The 20,481-nt window shown below is 53.2% G+C and overlaps 1 protein-coding gene and 1 long non-coding RNA gene across 6 annotated transcripts; one reads left to right on the top strand and one right to left on the bottom strand.

The window, feature by feature from the left end:
- The first annotated feature begins 4,609 nt into the window (after positions 1-4,609).
- LOC113459437 (uncharacterized) lies at positions 4,610-19,279 on the top strand. Of its 4 annotated transcripts, none has more exons than XR_003380658.2 (4): positions 4,610-6,380; positions 7,054-7,174; positions 7,264-7,482; positions 7,608-19,279. It is a non-coding gene; the product is annotated as an uncharacterized LOC113459437 (long non-coding RNA). The 4 variants fall into 4 exon arrangements; XR_012578124.1 differs by having other exon boundaries at positions 4,611-6,380; positions 7,264-8,397; positions 8,526-19,279; XR_012578125.1 differs by having other exon boundaries at positions 4,612-6,380; positions 7,079-7,174; positions 7,264-19,279.
- LOC102064071 (glutamine-rich protein 2) lies at positions 12,818-19,423 on the bottom strand. Of its 2 annotated transcripts, XM_005488268.4 has the most exons (16): positions 18,858-19,421; positions 18,447-18,533; positions 18,125-18,229; positions 17,436-17,729; positions 17,218-17,315; positions 16,964-17,072; positions 16,634-16,801; positions 16,265-16,387; positions 15,996-16,058; positions 15,489-15,653; positions 15,211-15,329; positions 14,517-14,582; positions 14,111-14,212; positions 13,598-13,694; positions 13,352-13,427; positions 12,819-13,013 (listed from the first exon to the last, which is right to left on the bottom strand). In XM_005488268.4, exons 1-16 carry the CDS (start codon positions 19,191-19,193, stop codon positions 12,964-12,966), a joined length of 2,058 nt encoding a protein of 685 aa, XP_005488325.2. In that variant the 5' UTR covers positions 19,194-19,421; the 3' UTR covers positions 12,819-12,963. The 2 variants fall into 2 exon arrangements, with proteins under 2 accessions (XP_074388951.1, XP_005488325.2); XM_074532850.1 differs by lacking the exons at positions 16,634-16,801; positions 16,964-17,072; positions 17,218-17,315 and having other exon boundaries at positions 12,818-13,013; positions 18,858-19,423.
- Positions 19,424-20,481: the final 1,058 nt, after the last annotated feature.

The following is a 20,481-nucleotide window of genomic DNA, read 5'->3' as shown; positions in this document are numbered from 1 at the left end:
TGTGGATATAAAATTTGTTTAAAGACTACTTGTGGGTGATGACGTTTTCTTTTCCAGCTGGGGCAGCTTGTGAACTGAGCACAGGAACACCCAGGGGCGGTTCACGGGCAGGCAGCTTCACCCCGTGCCATGGCCAACCCCCAGCACTCCTTTCTCCTTGCCAGGAGGGCAGCATGGCCACAAAGAGACCCTGTGCTGACACTGGCCAGAGCTTCATCTCTTGGTGCTGAAGGGACAAAAACCCCTCAGGAGGCAATGAGTGAGACACCACAGGCTGTGGTCATGAAGACTTTTGGAGGACTAGATGAGATCTCTGAGGTGAGATCACCTTCCTGTGACCCATCAGTCCTTCCCCCTCTCTCTCCCCGTGGAAAAAAGGTGCAAAGTGAAAATATTTTAATTTCTTCTTGGGAAAGCAAAGCTCTAGTGCCTGCTCCTAGCTGTGGAAGAAACACAAAATGAGTTGATCCCTTCTTTCCAGGGAAGGCAATGAGGGGACTTTTTTAGGGGGATTATTTGCTTTCCTCCCCTGAATAATGTAAGATTTTGAAGGCAGGATTATAGAAAAAAGCTGATTGTTTACTTGTAGGTTGTTTAGTTGTTTTTGTTGTTTTGGGGTTTTTTGGTTGGTTTTGGTTTGGTGGGTTTTTTTGTTTTGGTTTGGTTTGGTTTTTGTGTGTGTGTGTGTGTGTGTGTGTATTCAGGAGAAAATGCAGTCTCATGTGCAATCCTTAAGGAAGGTGTTGGCAGAGTTTCTGGACTGGAGAGCGAGTGAAGAGAAGACACCAGGACTACCTGATACATGTTCTTCGGCAGTCTGAATGAGCCTTTCGGTATTTATTTTTCCTCAAGCCCCTCTTGAAGAAACGGGTGGGATCATATCCAAGAGGCATCCTGGCACCCTGTAAAGCCCTGCATCCAGTTGGAATGGCTGGTGCAGATCCTGGGCAGGTTTGGCAAGCACCACCTCCATGTGCAGCTGCTTATTATCCACACTTTAGATCAATGTCATGGTGCTGCTCATTTTCATCCCAGACTGAGTCACAAAGGGACATGTGTTAACATGGAATTAACACTCCCCCACTTCTCAGGACCTGGATTGGTTTTGGACAGAATATAGAGAGGAATGGCAAAAAGGGAGGGAAAAGGAGGGTCGTGGGGCTGTGGTGGTTTGACCGAAAAATGGGAATTCTAGAATGCTGTAGTCAAACCAATGGGTGCTCAGATTTTAATATTGGTACCTGATGTGGCCGTTGAGACATTTGGACATGCCTCTGAGAACACAGGGGTTAAAAAGCAGAGCTGGTGCTCCGAGAGGCTCGGGAGGCAAAGAGGTCGGATCTCCCTGCCTTGTTCAGCTGCTGCTGCTGGGCCGGGGAGGGTCAGCCTGCGGTAGGCCTGGGGCTGGACAGAGATGGGGGTGAGGAGGCCCTTGAGGATGGAAGGGTGGGAGAGCACCAAGAGACATCGGGCAGCCACCTCCCCTCACCCCATGGGAGAGAGAGAGGGAGAGCCGGCGTCTGAATTTGATATCAGCCGGCCGAGGAGGAGAAGGGGGGGTGCAGGGAGAAGGTGCCCGGCAGGGCAGCGTGGAAGTTCCAAAGCTCTGGGACAGGCAGAGACTGAAATTTTAACCCTTTTCTTGCATGATTGAAACCTTGCAAATGCTGATCCTCCTGGAGCTGAATGAGAAGAGAGATAAGAGATGAGATAAGAGGGGATGGGCCACTAGGGAAGTGAAGACTGGCTGAGTGGGGGAAGAGATGACGGAGTGGCCTTTTGGCTGGGCTTTTCTTGTGTGGCCATAGACAGAACCATTTTTTTTCCCCTGTGACACAGAGACTGCATTTAGGGGGAGGCAATGGCTCAGAGCCAAGGGAGTGCAGTGATGTTATGTGTAAGAGTGCACAAACAGAGACAATAGGTGAGGAGCGTGGTTGGTGCCCTCGCTCTTCAGTGGAAGAGAAGATCACTGGGGGGAGGAGGAAAATGCTTTTGTAAGGTTTTAATTTTCCTTGTGTGTTTTTTTTCTTTCCTTGTAGTTTAGTTAATAAAGTTTTCTTTATTTCTAAGTAGGAGCCTGCTTTGCTTATTCCTGGTCACATCTCACAGCAGACACCAGGGAGAGGGTATTCTCATAAGGGCACTGGCATTGTGCCAATGTCAAACCATGACAGGGTGAAGTAGGTAATCAGTCGCTAATTAGCTTCATGCCCAGCCCTGCCCCAGTGTTACAGCCCCCCCGGCTACAGCAGAAGCACTTTCGTCCTTTAACTCAAAAGGGGAAAATTCAGGTCTGAGGGTTGCATGCGGATTTCTTGTCTCCTCCAGGAGATGAGTGAAGCTGAGCGGCGCTGCATCGAGGCTGAGTTTGAGCGGCTGCGCTGCTGCTGGCGGAGCGGGAGCGCCCCGTGCTGCGGCGGCTGGCTGAGCTGGATGGACCTCCACAGCTACCCACGCCGAAAAATCATTGCGGGTGGCTGATGGGGTTGCACAGCTCCACAGACTCATCGGGCAGCTGGAGGCCAAATGCTTGCCCCAGATGAGTGCCTTTCTTACCCAAAAGCTGTCCCAAAGTGCTGCCTTTGGGGTCTTGAACTCCCTTTTTTTCTCCCGTTTTCCTTTCAGGATGTTGGGAGGATCCTAAGCGGGTAGGGAGCAACTGGTTGCTTCACATCCTTATCGCTCCAGCTGTGGAGAGGTGCTTGGCTGCTACATCCATCACATAACACCTGCCCCTCTAATTTCTTTCCCTAGCTTGAGTGAAATGAGGCTCCACCTCCCCTCGGGGCTCCCCAAGCAGCTGGAGAAGAGCCTGAGCTCCTGCTGCCACCAAAGCGATGCTCTGTGGGAGGCCCTGGAGAAGTTCAGAGGTATTTGGGTAGAAATCAGATATTTTAGGAGAACTCGGAGGCTTTGGGGAGGAATGCAGAGGTATTTGGGATAATTCGGATATTCAGATATATTCAGATAATTCAGATATTCATCTATATTGGGGGGAGGAATTCAGAGTTCTTTTGGGAGGAATTCAGTTGCATTTTGGGATCATTTAGTTATCTGGGGAGAAGTCAGAGGCATTTCAGGAGGAAGAGGATCTTGTCCAAGGGAAGGGCAACAGCAGGCTCTTCACCTCCTCACTCCCCACCTTCTTCCCTCCTCCCAGACACGGATCCCCCTATGGGTCCCCACAGCAAAGATGATGCTGGAGACTGGCACGACTCCTCTCCTACAGCTTTTGGCAGAGAGAAAAAGGGTGTGGTGGGATGAGAAGGAGGAGCAGGATGAGGCCAGAGAGCCCTCTGCTGGGGTCAGGAGCTGGCTAGTAGCTGGCTAGTAGCTAGTAGGGGTCATTGCCAGGAGATGCAGAACGTGGACACAGTAGATGGACTCTGCAAGATGCCACCTGTACATCCTCATTCTAGGTGCTGCCCATACTCCTAGGGAGACAAATGGTTTTATGAAAATTCCCCTCCAAACTGCGACAATTAGTTACCAATCTTCTGTTGCTGCTCATCATGTAGGTCATGAATTAAAGGTGAAAAACCCCCAACAAACAAAAAACACCCCCCCCCCCCATTTTTCTTTTGTGCATGCGCCTGTTCGTGTGCGTGTGTGTGTATGCATAGGCTAGATTTTAAGGTATTTCTTGGTTCCGCTGGGCCAGGAAGAAGGGAGCAGGCGAGTAAGGGGCATACACGGGTCCCGGTTCTCGGGTGCGGGGTGGCAGACCTGTCCCGGGTCCTAAGCTATACAGCCTTGACCGAGGACAGCACGTCCCGCTCCTGCCCACCGCTGGAAGCGGCTGCCGCGGCTCTGGCTGTCGCCTGCCCTCACATGATAAGAGGCCGCTCCCCGCGGGACGGCGCCTGTCCCGTCCCGCCGTGCAGCTCTCAGCGGCCATCCCCCGCTGCGGCTCTTTAATTCTATTTATTTTATTCTGCTCTGTACGTTCCATTCACATCTCGCCCCCCCGCCCTCGGTGCGGCCCCTCTGCCGCCGGCCCGCCCGTACGGTGGTGCAGCTCCCGGGGCCCGGGCAGCGACCAGGGCGGCTCGCAGCGCACCACCCGGGCGGTGCGCCTCTCATAGCGCCGTCTCGCCCTCGGGGCAGCGCTTCTGGTGACTCCGGCACCGGCACGGCTCGGTTCGGCCCCGGTATCGCCGCCTTGCCCGTCCCGCGGCGCAGCTCTTTGGGACGCGGGCAGCGGCCACCCCGAGGGGCAGCTTTTTTCTTTCCCTCGCCTCGCCCGCGCGTAGCCCCTTCACCGCCACCTCACCCCGAGGAGAAAATTCCTGGGAAAATATTTATACCTAGCATATTCCTGGCTTTTTCCCGGCTTTTCTTGCTGCTGCAGAATCTTTATGTAGGCTGAGATCCTCCTTTGAAAAGAACAGTAAGTGCCTGAAACAATTAAGAATTAACTAAGCATTAGGTTGGTGTCTGCTGATAACCAAAGTAATCTTCCGGGTGTTTCTTAGAAGTATAATTAAAAAAAAAAAAAAAAAAAAAAAAAAAAAAAAAAAAAAGAAAAGAGGATTTGTTTGTTTTATTTTGGTCCTTTTTTTTTTTTTTTTTTTTTTTTTTTTTTTTTTTTTTTTTTTTGCCCCGAGACAGCCATCTTCGGGTTTGTTTGGGCTCGGTTTCGCAGTCCCGCCCCGTCCCGCTCCATACCCGGAGGAGGCAGTGGCGGGACCGCACAGCGCCGCTGGCCGAGATCAAACAATGACAAGGAGTTTTCCAAGCACCCCCACGCCCCCGGCAGAGGCAAATCTGAGGCTATAAACGGCCGTTTTTTGCGACTTACAAATGCCCGGTGCGGTGTTTTTCCTCATAATTTCTCCCCAATTTTTTTTTTCCCGTGAAAAAGCCAAAGCTGATCAGTTTTGGGGCAGAGCGGATTTTACAACTGTTTGGGAACATCAGACTGCTTTTATTGTTTTATTCATAACTACAATTCCTGATTAGTATTTTAAACATTATGTGTTTCTTATTATTTTTATAGCTCTATAACAAAATTTGCAATTACTTTTTAACACATATATGTCTTATATTAAAATGAGATATAGTATATTGAAACTCCGTTAACGTTATTATAGTTAAAATACACACAGCGGTGCGGTTTTATTTCACTTTAACCCTCCCGCTCCAAGCTGGTCTCCACATGAGCTCCAAGGAACTCTGCTCACTCGCCACACTCCTGCTTTAATCCTTGTCTCCTGGAGCCCCCTTCTGGCCTCACTCTGCTTCCCTCGGCTCAGCCTGCGGGGTGAGAGTTCGCCTCGTCACTAACTCGTCCCTCCTGGGCCCCAGCTGCCGCTGCCTGCATTCTCTTCTGTCCGTAAACCACGGCTGGCGCTGGCCCGAGGGGCTGTTCCATGCCTGAGGCGGTGGGAATGTCGGACCCGCCCGGGATTGCCTTTGCTCGGGAGGCTCAGGACGCCGGCCCCAGCGTCCCGGCCCGCCGCCGCCTCAGGAGCACCGGGCCAGGCCTCTTCCCGTGCGCGCCTCCCCGAGCGCGTCCTGCAAACAGCCATGGCCGCGGGAAAGGCCGCCAGATTTCAGGTTTCCTCCAGGAGGAAACCACCTGTGCTGTCTGCTTGGATTTCTTCCTGGATCCCGTCACGATCCTGAGCTGCGGCCACAATTTCTGCCGGCGCTGCCTGTCGCGGTGCGCGGCGGGCGGCGCTGCGTGCCTGCAGTGCCGGGTGCCATTCCCGCACGGTGGTGATGCCTCAGGTTTTAGCTTTTATATTTTTCGGGTTCTGTACTGCTTTAGTGTGTAGTTCTGAACTTCACATTAAGGGATAGTTAGCTGTCGTCACAGAATAGGTGGACAAAACAATTCCTTCTATAGCTGGAGGCCGAGGAAAATTGATCCAAATCTCAGACCCAAAAGCATAAACAACAGTGGACCGAAGAGAGGAAAACAAAAAGGATGTGGCTTCCAAACCTAGAGCTATAATTGGACAATTAACTCCAATATGCTAATGGACTAGAACTTAAAAAGTGAGAGGTCTCGTGATCGGTCATCCATTTTGTGACTATTTAGGATTGATCTTGGGTGTAGCCCTGGCTGGGCTCTTGTGCTGCCCAAGGTGTATCCATTGAGGCCTTTTAATAAATACCTACTTTATTCTTTACCTGCATCTAGCCTCTGTTCTAGGTCAGCCTTCACAAGGCATCAGTGGCTTCTGCCCCAGCCGGCAGCTGGCCAATGTGGTGGCAGGCATGCAGGAGCTGGCCCCGCTGCCGGCGCAGGATCTGTGCCACAGGCACCTCACTGTCTTCTGTCACTGTGATGGAGTCCTCGTCTGCACCGCCTGCATGAGCATCGTGCCCACCCCACTGTGCTGCTCGTGGAGGCTGCTCGCTGCTACAGGGTGAGTGTATCCCCATCTTAGACACTCCCCCCTGCCCGAACGACTCTAATTTCCCTTAAAACTCAGCCCCCAGAATATGTATTTTGAGTAGAGGCAAGGCTTTTCCCTGTCTTTCTAGGGGAAAAAAGCAATGCAAGCATCTAGAAGCCAAAACCGAGCTGAAATGCTGCAATTTAGTGAGGGCTAAGTATGAAACCTTATAGCGGCTGGTAGTTTTGTGACCAAACCTAAATATTGGAGATTCCAAACTCCTGCTCTCACCTGGCACCTGTGCTGTGGCGGGCTCCTATTCCACTTCTGGGCGCAGAGGGGAAATGGAGGTCCCCAAAGAGGGTTTTGACCTGGCTGTGGGTGCAAGGAGTGGGAGAAGGGGATGGAAACTGAAGGGTGGTCAGTGAACTTTTGAAGGACTGGTGGCAACTTTTTTACGGGAGACCTTGGAGAGGTGGGCTATCCCAGCCTGTCTGGGAGACCTGTAGTGCTCAGGTATCACTGTATGGATAAGGTGAGGGTGTGCGTGCAGCATAACTATGAAATTCGTTATAACATGGGTATGAATGTACATATCTGCTTCAGTGCAGCTGCAGAGGAGGGTGAGGATGGGGCCATCTGCACAGGGATATGGTACTTTAGGGGTTCCAGTCCTCTCCCCTTCTTTTCTTCCCTTCTCCAGGAGTATAAACCCCTTTTCCCTGCAGAAGCAGTTTGAAGCTTCCCAAAAAACCCTGCAAGAGGAGGACAAGTGACATGCTGGGCTGACTGAGGCAGCAGAGGAGACAAGACAGGAGATGCTGGTGGGTGGTGCTGCCATCTGGGTGCACCATGGGGGCCGCACTGCTTCATACCCCCTCCAGCATCCTTGTCCTTCTCCTTCATCCCCCAGACTCGAGGCAGGGCTGACAAGCAGAAGCTGCAGGCCATGCTGAAGGGGCTCTGCTGGGTGCTGAGTGACCAGGAATCACAGTTTCTTTCCTGGTTCCATTGCCTGTGCTGGAGGCTGGAGGAACAGCAACATGGTGAAGCTGCCGAGATGTCACGGATCCAGCAATGCCACGCAGAGCTCCAGGCCAAGTGCCAGCAACCAGATGGTGACCTGCTATGAGTGAGATGAAACTTAGCCCCAGAATCCCCCGCTTTTTGCTTTTATTCCCCCGCTTTTTGTTCCCCCGCTTTTTGCTTTTATTTACAGGAAAGCAGCCCTAAGCATCTTTCTCCCTTCCTCTCCAGGATGTCTGAACCATCTTGAACAGGTATTGAAGCCAAAAGTATCACCAGTTTTGGCCCGAAGCACTCCATTTTTCGGATCATCTTCTCTCCCTGTGTTCTTTTCCTCTGGGATTTTTGCTTTGGAGCTGGAGGGGGTTGATGGTTAATCCAAAACTTGGTGGTGATGGGGGAATCTTCCATCGTATCTTGCAGGAATGGCAGCCTTGCCCACGTGAGTAAAGATGTCCCAGTGGTTTTCTAGCAATGAGGAAAGGAAATTTGGCATTAAACACCCCAATTTACTCCTCTCGAGGTGCACAGAAAGGAAGGTACAGCCATCACTGTTGATGTCAGAGCTGGAAATAGCTTGAGGATTTTACTTGAAAAACCAACATGCTGGTAGAGGCAGTGACAGTTTAAAGGTGCTCGGAGGGTAAAAACTGGGAAAAAAGGAATTAATTAAGCAAAAATGCAGATTGGCTGGAAAGTGAAAGCATCACAGATGCTCATTTACTTAAAAGAAAATCAGGAATTTATTCCTGATTAGCCTTAAGGGATAGAAGACTGAAGGTGGGAGGTGCAGAATGCTGTTGATGCTTAATTAGCACCCAAATTAGGACACTAAGTTGGGTGATGCCCTGATGAAGGGCATTGTGTCTCCCAGCTCAGGTGGTCTTGCCTTCTCTGTGCAGCAGGGTGGATATGGGGAAGGCCCAGGGCGACATCCAGAGATAAAAATCTTTGGGGTTGTCTTCTTTTTCCAAACTTCTCGGAGTGCTCTCTGGAGGAAGACTCAGAGGGATATGGAGAGGTGAGTCTGGCTTCAGGGACTTACTGAACTCCCATTTGGGTTCAGTGCCTGGAGCTGCTACTCTGGTGCAATTTTTGGAGGTGATATTCCAATGCATAGAGGCTCATGAACATCCCTCTCCCTGCCAGCAACCATGACCCTGGATCCAGCCCCAGCTCACCCCAAATCCTGGTGTCACTGGATGGCTGGACTGCAGGCTGCCAGGAATCACCCCCAGCTCCTCTGCCCTCAGGAATGGAGAGTTTTGAGTCTCTCTGCTGTGCTTTGGGTCAGCAGGACTTTGTGGGGAGCTGTCACTGGGCCATGGAGGTTTGTCCTGCTCCTGATGGGGCATTGGAGATTGGCTGGGGAATTTGTGTCCCATAAGAGCTGCTTTGGTCTCAGCCCCAAATGTGGGGTTTGGGGCCGTGGGGCAGTGCTGGGGCAGCTGCAGGCTCTCACCTGGCCCAGCCCATGTCTCTGCCCCACAGCCACACTGTCCAACACATGGAGGTGGCTGTGGATTATGCTGGCGGGCGGGTGGCTTTCTGTGATGCTGATAGTCAGACTGAAGTCTTTGCCTTTCCCCCGCCCACTTTCACAGGTGAATGACTCTGGCCACTGCTCTGGCTGGGCAAGGGGCCAGCTTTGCTCACACTCTGTCCCTGATTTCCCCAAAAATCCACTCTGAACCCTGCAGGTGCAAACACTTCCACCACCCCAGCAAACACTCCACTCAACAACAAACAGCCCCCACTCTTCCCCCAGACCCATTTCATTTTCCTTATAACATCTAATTTAACAATCATATTTCTCTCTTTTGCTTCTCAGTGGGAGAACAGAGGTATTTCCAGTTCCTCAGCTGTTTGTCTGTAGAAGCATGGACCAGAGAAACAGGGAGAATGTCCCTAAAAGCTTTCCAAAACTCATCTTGAGGAAGAAAATGGGCTTTGCTCATGCTGCTAGATGTCTCATAATAAGGTTTTGCAAGTGGAAACTTTTCTGCTTAGGATTTGCAGAGAATTTGGAGGAAGTGGGTTAAAACCATGTTTTATGTCTCTGAGGATCACTCAGGATTGGGCCTTTTCAGGGCTTTGTATTCACTGCCAGGATGTAAGCAGGAAGAGAGGCCACAAACAGAATTTCATCCCCCATTTCATTGCCTGCAAGTGAATAGAAGGGGACCAAAACTAAATGAACCAGTATCTTGAAGCAGCAGAAGGTTGTTGTTAGGGTTCAACCATGGAATAAAGTGCTGTTATCAGCAAGCCCAGACAGGACTGGGCAGGTCTCTGCCTCTTGCAGTCCCAGTCTCTCCTTTGCTGCAGAATTGCCTCCCCATCCACATGCAGTCTTCAGCTTAGTTTGAGGAAGAGGAGAAACTATCAGGAAAGGCAGAAACTTTTACCTTTGGGACCTGAATTTTAGACAAGGGTCCTGACAAAACCCAGGTCACAGCTAAACACACATTACAGCCCTGCTCAGTTTTGTAATTAGTTTTTTCCCTCTTTGGGTCATGGTGAAATTGTCTTTCCTTGAAAGACAAGGTCCAGTGTAAAGCAAAACACTTCTTTGCAGCATCCTGCTCCAACAGATGAGCTTGCAACACTCCATCCACTTTTTGTCTGAGAAACTTTTTGGATATTTAATTTGGAAGTCCGTACAAAAAAACCCCAAACCTCCTGCCTTTTTATGTAACTCACTAGCCCCACAGCTGGCTCTCTGGCATTGTGGTGGCAAGGAAATCAGCCTCTTTTTGCTCCAGGGCAGCTCAACAGCATCCTGTCAGCAGATGGGAGGGCAGATGGTGGGGTGTGGAGGGTGCACAGCCCCCACTCCTTGAGCAGAGCCCGCAGATGCACCTTGCAGCCCTGCCACATGGATCCTTGGACCCCAAAACCCTCCTGAGTGACAGGCACGCCTCATACCAGCCCATGAAAGAGGGGAGTACCTGAAGGGGTTTTTTTTCCCCACGGGAAAGTTTTTTCCACAAAGCTGGAGCCAAGGGTGCATTTTGAAGGAATTTGGGGCTTGAGGGTGAACATTCCTGGGGGGAGTTTTAGCCATTGCCTCCTGCTTCTCCCCATGCTGCTCCTCTTCCACTAACACCTCAGGATCACACCGAGTAGGAACTGTACATCCAAGGGAGGTGCAGCAGGCATGGAGGGGCAAACCTGAGTGAGGACTTCGGGCCTCCACGATGGTGAGGGTGTTAATCTTCTCCTGCTCCTCACTGAGGTCCATTGTAAGTGAAAGGAGATGCATTTAGGGGGTGGGTTTACAACTGTTCAACTTTTTTATCAACTGCTAATAATTTGTTGGTGCTGATGGGTGCTTATAAAAATGGAGATCAAAAGGCAATTTTAAAAATCAGCAGCTTGTTAAATCCGTAAGGCAGAAAATACATCTCTAGTGCAACCGGGGGAGGGGTCTGTGTTTTTAATCATCTGGTTTTGGGTATGTGTGCTCCATTTTGGGCCTTCTCCCCAAGGGAGCAGCTGGCGCCGCGGGAGATGGGGATTTTCCACCTCAAAACACTGCCCACAGGGAAGAAATCTCCAAATTAGAGAGGAACTTGTTAAAGAAATGGTGGCCTCTGCACTGCTGCCTTGAGGAGAAAGTGCTCCCCAACCCATTTGTTTTTGTTGGGGGTTGATAAACACCCCATGCCTTTGTTTTTGAGACTGTCCCCTTTTAAGTGAAAATAAGACTTATTTTTATCAGCACTAGCAGTGGACATGGGGAAGAAACAGCTCCAGAAGTATCCCTAAACCCTTCCAGAATTAACCTATATGCTGCTTGGGGGGGAGTGGAGGTTTAAATTTTTCATGTGTCACCGGTTTGCTGGTTTGGCAATTTGCCCAATTGCCCCCTCCAGGGGCCTTTCCCCTTTTCCTATCCAGTTTGTTGGGATAAAATTTCATAATTTCATTTAGTTTTTTCCATTTTATAATTCCTCCTGCTCTGGGAAGAGGCTTTTTCTCCCCAGAATGAAGCAAAGCAGGATGTTTCTCCCTCCAAGTCCCTTCATTGCTCAAAATCCCCTCCAAAAAGCCACATCTGAGGGTTTATTTAAGCTAAAAGGGGCCTTTTTAAAGGCCCATGGGATGGAACACTATAGTGCATTATAGGACGTCAGCAGCATTAATAGAGCTGATAGCTGGGATGAGCAAAAAAGAACTGAAGATTGGGTAATTTTTAGGTTTTGCCTTCTATTCTGTAAAATTGTCACTCTGTATGGGGTTGTGCTTTAGACCTGAATTTCCCACATAGAGGAACTTCCCCCTGGAGCTGTGGTGAGCCAGCTGTGCTTTGCTGCCCACCCAAATCCTCCACACAAAAACTCACCAAACTCCAAAAAAAAAGTATGAACTGTACTTTAAATAAGCTGGCTGAGCTTAGTGATTTATTGTGTCACTCATAACTCAGAACTGGTGTCTTAAATGAGGTGGTTTTGAGCTACACTGCAGTGTTGCCCCAGGTGGGACCCTCCAGGGAATGGAGACAGCCAGAGGTGAGGATATTCAGGGAGAAATTGATCTGTGAGAACAAAGACATCTAGGCTGGGGGGTTGAGGACTGAGGGGGAAGGGACCTCTGTGACTGGCTGGGGACCCAGCGGGTCAGGGAGCTCTGAGGCACGCAGATGACACGCAGCGTTGCCGGTCAGGAGTGGGTGACGTACCCACGATGAGGTGGGCCCGTAGCCAGCTCCATGACCCTCTGCTCCCCCCTGCATGCTTTTGCTGGGTCAGGGCCAGAGTTCACCACTCATGACTGTCATCTACAGCCCGCCCAGAGGAAGAATGAACTTCTTATACTGGCACTTTTGTTTGACCAGCAGTGATTAATGTGACTGCTGATGTGATATAAAATAATGATGCAAGAAGCAGAAGGACACTGATAGTTCAAAGCAGGTCCAAGCCCACTGTAAAGACCAGATTAATGCTGTGAATGCAGTGTCCTGGGAGGAGTCAGGAAGGTGCACTCTAGTTTTCAGGCCACGAGGAGGTGCTCCAGCTCACTCCTCACTCAGAGTGTAAATCATGGATGATGATGATGATATTAAACCCTGCCCTGAGCCTGATGTGGGAGAGGGAGCAATGCTTCTTGGGCTCATCTCAAGTTCCCCCAAGATGTGTGGCGCTGCAGCAGCCTTGCCAAAGCTCAGTTCAGGGACACCAGCAGCATGGGTGGAGGAGCTACACTTTTTGCACCTCCACAGCCCGTGGGTTGAGGCACCTCCAGCCCCTCCACGAGGCTCAGAGACGCCCCCCACATACCCAAGTGACCCAGTCTGGGGCCTCACCCCAAATTCTATTGCTTCTGTCCCCACCAAAACTTCTCCCTTCCCTGTGGCACCTGTCCAGCTTTAGGGTAGCAGCTCTGAAGTGAGATGTTAGTTTTGAAATCAGTCTTGCTTAGAATATCTCAAACACAGCAGGTTAAAATATTTTTATTAACTTGAAAAATCCCTTTGGACAGCTGTCCTGGTCCTTTATTTCATGCAGGGCTCCAAGCATCCAGTCACATCTAGCTGCCTGGATACTAGTTCCATCCAGGGGGACTGGATTTGCAGTGCTTGGGATCAGTTTTTGACATCTGAAGCTGGCTCGTCCTCTTCTAAGGTGGTGGGGCCTGGAAGGACAGAGGTAAGCGCCTTAAAGCCCAGGGTCATCTGCATGGCCAGAGGCCCTCAGGGACAGGGTACTGGCCCCTCCCCTCCAACATATGGGCTGTTTTCCCACACTGGCCAGGGCCATCTCCACACTGCACTCCGTCTTGAACACACCCAAGGACCAGTTGTCCCATCCACCAGTCATCCCCCTCCATCCTGCTTCCACCGCCCCTCAGCCTGCCCAGACCCCAGACCCTCCCGGCACCTGCCCAGGTGTGCAGACAGAGTCCTGCCCACCCATCACCAGCAAACAGCTGGTGCTCTCTCCCCCCAGGACTGGTGCCCTGACAGGCCATACCCAGCTCATCCTGTGCCCTCTTTTCCACCTGGTCCATGCTGCCATCATCTCTGCTCAGCAGCTCAATCACGCTAGGCTGGGAAGGAGAGAATGGCTGGCTGCAATGTGGGGCTCAATTCAGCATCCCCAAGCAACACTCCCAACCCATCTTTCCTTGAAGAAACCGAGGTCGGGTGGCTTTCAGATGCTCAGCATCTCTCTCCCAGCCTTGTTCCTCCCTGATGTTCTTCCCTTCACCATCCCTACCTTTTTGGAGAGCTGTAGGACATTCCTGAGTGGTGCACTGGATGTGTCCTGACCCTTGTAGCTCTGCGACTTGAGGAACTTGCTATTGACCAGCTTCCTGAGGGATGGAGCATGGAGATGTGCTCACTGTCCATCACTGAGCTTCATCCCACTGTGCCAGAGAGGGGGGCAGAGGGTGCTCCCTACTGACAGGTGTCCCTGCTGACTCCCTAACAACTGCGGCAGGAAACCCATGCCTGTCCCACCGTGCTGAGTCCCCACCAAGCCTGAGGTCAGGCTGAGACCAGATACAACTGATAATACCTGGCTTCAGTGCCACTGAGACCAGGGCTTGAGCAGTGCAGCATGGGCTTTAAAAGCCCAGACACCTGGGGCAAGTACAGCTGACCCTCTGCTCCCCTACCCTACCCTGCCCAGGCCCCCTGTGCCTCCCATTCAGGGTCGAGATCTCCCTTGCCAAGGCAGGATTACCCAGCATACCAGAGGCCAGTGATGGGTCCCTATGTCCCCTACCTGTGTCCGTTCTGTTGTGCTTGCTCCTCTGTGCCGCTGGTAGAGGGGTGTGGAGCATGGCTGCCGGGCAGCGATGGAATCAGTGGCAGTGTGTCAATGTGCCTGCGGAGGGCAGGAGCCATGGGTGGGTGACAGGGGACAAATAAGGCACCCCAGCTTGGGGCAGAGTACCAAAACCCATAGACTTGTACCCTCCAGCACCACTCTGCCTGCTGCCCTCAGAGAAGTGTTCCTGGAGGAAACACTCCACATTGAAAAACATGGCTTCAGAGGGAGCTCAGCAGAGTCAAGCCTGCCAGACCCCTCAGCAGAGTCTAACCCCTGTGCCTGAGACAGCTGGGGACAAGCACACCCATCCCTGTCCCACCCACGCAGCCCCCCTATACCAGTGCCGGGTGCTACTCACGGGCCAGGCACCTGCACGTTGAGCTGCCGGTCGCAGGACAGGCACTTGAAAGGGACCAGCAGCTGCCTAAGGGAGAAAGGGCTGGGTGAGCTCCTGACAGGGCTGCAGTGCACACAGCCAGCAGCTCACAGGCAGCAACAGGTGCCAGGCACATTGCTGCAGGGAGCTTCAATGTTTGCACAGGGAGCTGTGGCATGTTGAGCCTGGTTTTCTTCCCATCCAAGGGAACAAGGAGATAAGCTTGCCTTGGCGGCACTGGAACTGCTGAACTGTGTCTGTGGCCCATAGCTGCCGAGAGCAGGCAGGGACATGATGGGGAGGGGGCAGGCACCCACACTGCCATCCAAACCAGCTCTTCCCCTGGTGTCATTGCCTTGTCAGTACTCACAACTCCGCTCCATCTTGCCAAGGTGGGCAGGTCATGACTGAGGCCTGTGGCACCATAAGTTGCACCCTTGCCCAGGCAAACAACCCTCTGTTCTCCATCCTTGAACCTTTGCACCCACACCCCAGTTCTGGTTTGCACAGCTTCGTTTCCCTCCTTTGATGTGGGGAACCTGATACTGATCAGTGAAGAAGGTGCAGCTGCTTTGTCAGCATCCCTGCAGTTTGTTGGCTACATTGTTCTGATGCCATACAGGAAGGAATGAGGCCAGTGCTGTTGCCAAAGCCACTACCATCCCACTGCACTCACTTCTTAATTCCAGCTGCTTCGCCAATCTCTACTGTCAACTCATCCTTGAGATCCTTAATGATCTTTGCCCAGTTATCCTCTAGCTGCTTCTGGAAAGGCCCAAGCTCCAGGCGATTCAGCTGTGGACAGATACATACCCTTAACCAGCTGCTCCAGGATGGAACATGGTAGTCCACAGGGAAAAGCCAGCAAAGGGGAAAACCTCACAGGGAGGCTACCTCAGGCTGCAAAGCCCCCAAGGAGCCAGTTTTGTACCGTGAGAATAAGGTACCCCTCACCTTGGAGTCCAGGGCATCACTGAACTGCTGCTGGGCCTCCTGCCAGCGCTGCTCCTGACCTTGCACACGTCTCAGCAACTCCCGCATCCTCTCCTCCAGATGCTCCATGGTTTCATCAAAATGTGCGCAATTGACTTTGCTGCCCAGGGCAGCTTTGTCCAGTTTCTAGCAGGGAGGAAAGGCAGGAGAGAGGTGGGACAGGGGAGAGGTGCAAGAGGCAGGGCCAGCCTCTGTTGTGTTGGGGATAGAGCCAGAAACATTCCTGTGAGGCCATCGTGCCCTTTTCAGGGCTGTGTGGCCTGCTTACGCCATCACCCCCATGGGGTCAAAGGGACTTAAAGAGATGGACAGAGGGACCTGGCAAGGGATCTGCAGCCAGTCTAGAGGTACTCACACCCTCCCCCTTCCCCATCCAGCCAGTTTGCCATTGCGTGCCCAAAGAGCAAAGTGCATTTGTCACCCTGCCCAAGATCCCCTGGGCTGAAGATGGACCTCTCAAGACCATACCAGCAGCAGCAGGTCCTCCTTGTCTGCTTTCTTCTCAAGACCCTCCAGGGACCGGAACAGAGCCTTCCAATGCAAAAAGCATCTCATGACACCACAGCAGGGTCAGAGCTGTGTTCTGGCCAGCCAGGGCTCCCTGCTCTTTGGGAAAGGCCATTTGAACCAAGAAAGGGCTTGCGAGCAGGTGGGCAGGGGATCAGACCTCTGTGTGATCAGACCAGCCTTGGTGTGCCTGGGGGATACTTTGAGCCTCTGGGGGTCCAGCCACCAACCTCGATATCTCTCTGATGCTGGCGATGGTCATCCCGGAGGCTCCCCGTGAGGTAGCCGAGCTGCTCGCAGTCCCCTTCCACCCGCACAACAGTGGCCTGGATGCTCTTCAGCAGCTCCTCCTCCTGCTCCAGGGAGAAAGACGACAAGATAGTGTCATGCAAGAGGTATCTGGCTGCCCTCAAGGACAGATATGGGTTACTTGGCTATGAGCACTCAGTGCCAGCCGGACGTTTGTATCAAGGCTTTAATTTCCTGCCATACTGCTGACCTGTCCAAACCAAGCTGGGGGGTAGCAAGGGGCTGCTCTACATTACAGTGAGCACAGACAGAGGGTCCTGATGCAGCCCTCCATGTTGCCAGCTGCCCACCTGGGTCTTGTCTGGCAGTGACCTCTGCACCAGCTGCGGCACCAGTGAGTCCACCTGCTGCTGGAGCCTTTCACAGCGGTGTAGGAGCTTCCTCACAAGCTTGTTGTCTGTGTATGTCTCTCCCTGCTGCTGCCTCCCAGTCCCCATCATTGCTCTCAACTCATTCAGCTGCAGAAAGGGGAGAATGAATAGATTTTGAGATAGAATGGATGCAGCCAGCAGAACCTGGTGCCCAGATGGCCCTGACCAGGCAGGGAATGTGGCCAGGAACCCCACAAAGAGCAGCCTGCCATTCAAGACAACAGTTGGAGTGCTGCCTCCTAACCTCACCTGATCCTGAAGCTGGTCATCTGTAACCACCTGCTGCAGTATGGCCTTGGTAATATTCTGCTCCTGTCTCAGCTCCTTCTGCTCCTGCTTAATCTCCTGCAGTGCAGGCCTAGCCAACAAGATGAGGGCACAAGGCAGGCTGAACCTCCACAAAATTTGCTCCCCATATCTGATGCTCCTGGATTGCCACCCTCCATTCCTCCTGGCTCCCCTGCAGCCCCACAGGATACAAAATCCTCTCCCCATCCTCTTACTCCAGCTGTAGGAGGCTCTCCTTTGTGCCACCCACGTCGTGCTCGCGCTCGGGTACAGTCACACCCAGCTTTCCAAGGGCATCCTGCAGCTGTCTGATCTGGGAAGGGAGGTAGTGGCAGAGTCAGAGCATGGACCCCATGGTCTCCTTTGCCTGCCTCCTCTCTGCCAACTCCCCCTGGCATTCTTGCTGCCCCCTTAGGGACTGATATGGGCTTACCTTCTCCTTCTCACCCTGCAGGTCTCTGGCCAGGTTCTGCAGGGAGGACATCTGGCTCTGGAGCTCAGATAGGTCTCTGAGGATGCTCTCCATAGTTGGAAGGCCTGCTTGGAAACCAGGCTGTGTCACAGTGGTGCCACTTTGGACACTGGAGGTCCCTGTCTGCACCCCAGGGGTGGTGCTCTGCATAGCAGGGCTCTGCCCCAGCTTGTCCATGTCTGAAGTGTAGGGCTTGGCAGGGGCAGGCTGGCTGTGGAGGACCAGTGGCTGGCCAGCAGCATCCTGGAGGTTCCCCTGGAGTGGAGTGAGAAGAGGGACTGCAATCAGGACCCCAAAACATCCACAACTGAGCTTGTGCCTAAGCCAGAGAGACCCTAGGTGGGCTGTGGCTGCCAAGTACTGGTAGATCTTTACCTTCTTTCTTTCCACATTTTCCCTTTTTTCAGGACTGTTTAGTTCAAAATGCCTCAGCAGCCCTTTGGCTGAGGCCGGCAGTGACCTCTACTGCCAGGTTGATCTGCAGGCAGGGGTGGGGGCCTCCTAGTGAGCAAGGCTGAGTTTCCATGCTTCCCTCACAGGACACCCTTCCCACTCTTCCCTCCCAGTGACCTTCACAGTGGGTGACACCCACGGACACAGGGCAGGGGAGACAGGGAGGGCCCAATTCCCTCCCAAAGGCAGCAGCTCACCTGGTGAAGTGCTTCCTGGATCATCCGGATCTCTTCTCCCATGCGGGACTGTGTGGCCTTCATCTCATTGATCTCCTTACAGAGATCCTTGCAGAGATCCGTGGTCTAGGAGAGGGGGTGTGTAAGGGGGATGAACCTCATGGCAGGGTCCCTGGGGACCTGCAGGACCTTTGCCTGCAGCTGGGGGCACACCAGATAGCTGGGCACTGTGGGTTGCACCCTCCATTCATCTGGCATGGCCGGATGCAGCTGAACCTCCAGTGCACAGAGAGGTCACTGGCTGCTGTCTCCCACCTGCAGCATGCTGATGGTGGCAGCTCACCTGGCCAAGTGCCTCCTTGATCCTCTGGATTTCCTTTCCCATGTTGAACTGCATGGCCTTAATCCCAGCCATCTCCTTGTGGGACTCCTGGGGGAGAGCAGTGGCTTAGGAGAGACATGTGCTGGGGGTGAGCCCCAGGCAAGCAGCACCCCAGAGACTCCAACTCCTGCCCTGGGGAGCCTATGGCACATCCTGGCTCAGCAGGAAAAGACCCAACATGGGAAGGCCCAAGGCACCCAGAGCAGTGTTTCAGCCCCAGATTTTCTCTCCAAATCTCCCTCCCTTTCCCACAATGAGAGTCAACACGCTGTTCAGAGCTTGGGCTTCAACCAAACCCTCAAATAAGGGCACAGACCCCACGGGAGTGGGAGTCTTGGGCGGAGCACCCAGGGGGGTGGGAAAAGCCTCTACCTTGGAGATGCCACTCTCTTTGGCATCAGTCTTCTCCATCTGTACCATGTCGGCAGCCTCCGAGGTGACAGGAGAGCCGCTCCTGGTGCCCTGCAGCTCATCCTCCCCCGGCGGCTGGGGAGGCTGCCCTGTGTCCCATGCCTCGGCGGGAGGGCTCTGCCCCGGGGCGGGCGCGGCTTCCTGGGCCCCCTCCTGGGGGATCGCGCCCTGCAGACCCAGCAGGCTCAGGTGTTCCAATATGACCCTCAGCAGTCTGCGGAGCGCCTCCAAGTTGACATTGACTTCGGGCGTCCCGATGGCTTCATCCAGCAGCTGAAACAGGCTGCCTGACGCCATGGCTGCTGCCTTGCCCGAAAACACAGCACCTGTCCTTTCTCCGTGCTCGGAAAGAAGCTGCAGTTAGGAATGAGGGCAGCCAGCACCCTCCTTCCTCCTCTTCCTCTGCCTTCCAGAGCCCCGATCGCGGGTCCCTGTGTTTGTGGTGTCGCTTGTTGCCAGGTAACGCCTGGCCCTGTCAGCCGGCTGTCGCGGAGCCATGGAGGATCCCTTCCGGATCGGAAGGGACTTCTTACAGATCATCGAGTCCCGTGTTTGCAGCTGTGGTGGGCCAGGGACTGAAGGGGTCCTCCCTGATGGCCCCTTGTTTTTCAGCCACCCCACCTTGGATTGGGGGAACATGTGGTTAGGAGCCCCAAAATTGCCTTGCTCCCCTTGATGTCTATCTACATTCCACCTTGGCCTTGGGCTGGGAGGGACAGCAGTGGGGGTGCCCCGACCCCCCCGACCCCCGTCCCCTCAGGTGTCGCCCCCCCTTGGGCTGCCCGGTACAGCGCAGTTGAGAGCAGTGATTCAGCTGCCGCGGTGCCTGGAGCCATGGGCCCGAGCACGGGTCATGCTGGAACTCGAGTGCTTCAGTGTAAGTCCTGGACACACACACATGGACACATGGCCTGAGTTAGGGACCCCCTGCTCAGTCTCAAAATCCCGGAAAGACCCAGGCAGCTGGATGTGGGGGCAGCAAAGAGAGGTGGTTTTGTCCACACCTGCTCCCTCTTTGGTCTCTCAGGGACAGAGGACAGGTGGCACCCCAAAACACAAAACTCCCAGGTATTTGGGGTGTCTACCACAAGCAGGAAGAGACATGTATCTGGGCAGCTCCCCAAAGAGATCCAGATTTTGGTGTGCCCTCCCTGAGGTCCTGGTCTCCGGATAGGACCCAGATGCCCAGATGGCCCCTCGGGACAAGGATGGGATGGTGTCTGGGTGACTCCCTGCAGCCAGGAGGAGATCTATGTGTCTAGGGTTCCCCCCCGAGGCCAGAAGTGGAACACTGGCATCCAGGCTGTCCCCTCACAACCAGAAGAGGACCCCGGCATCATTTGGGAATTCTACGGGGAGGCAGTTGGGGGGGCAGTGGGTAGGGGTTTCCCCATCACCTTCTGCACAGTGTAGTGGTTGCCCTTGCAGTTGCTGTTATCCTGAGGGGACTCCCACTCCAGCATCACATTGAACTCCAAAACCTCCTTCACCTCCAGTGCTCAGACATGGAGGGGGACAGCTACTCTGTGGGACAGCCTTTGCTCCATGACCCTTAGGCACCCCAAATAGTCCTCAAAACCAGTCC

The sequence above is a fragment of the Zonotrichia albicollis genome, chromosome Z (assembly GCF_047830755.1).
Source record: "Zonotrichia albicollis isolate bZonAlb1 chromosome Z, bZonAlb1.hap1, whole genome shotgun sequence".
In the NCBI taxonomy this organism is placed as follows: Eukaryota; Metazoa; Chordata; class Aves; order Passeriformes; family Passerellidae; genus Zonotrichia; species Zonotrichia albicollis.
This window is presented reverse-complemented; position numbering and strand designations above follow the sequence as displayed.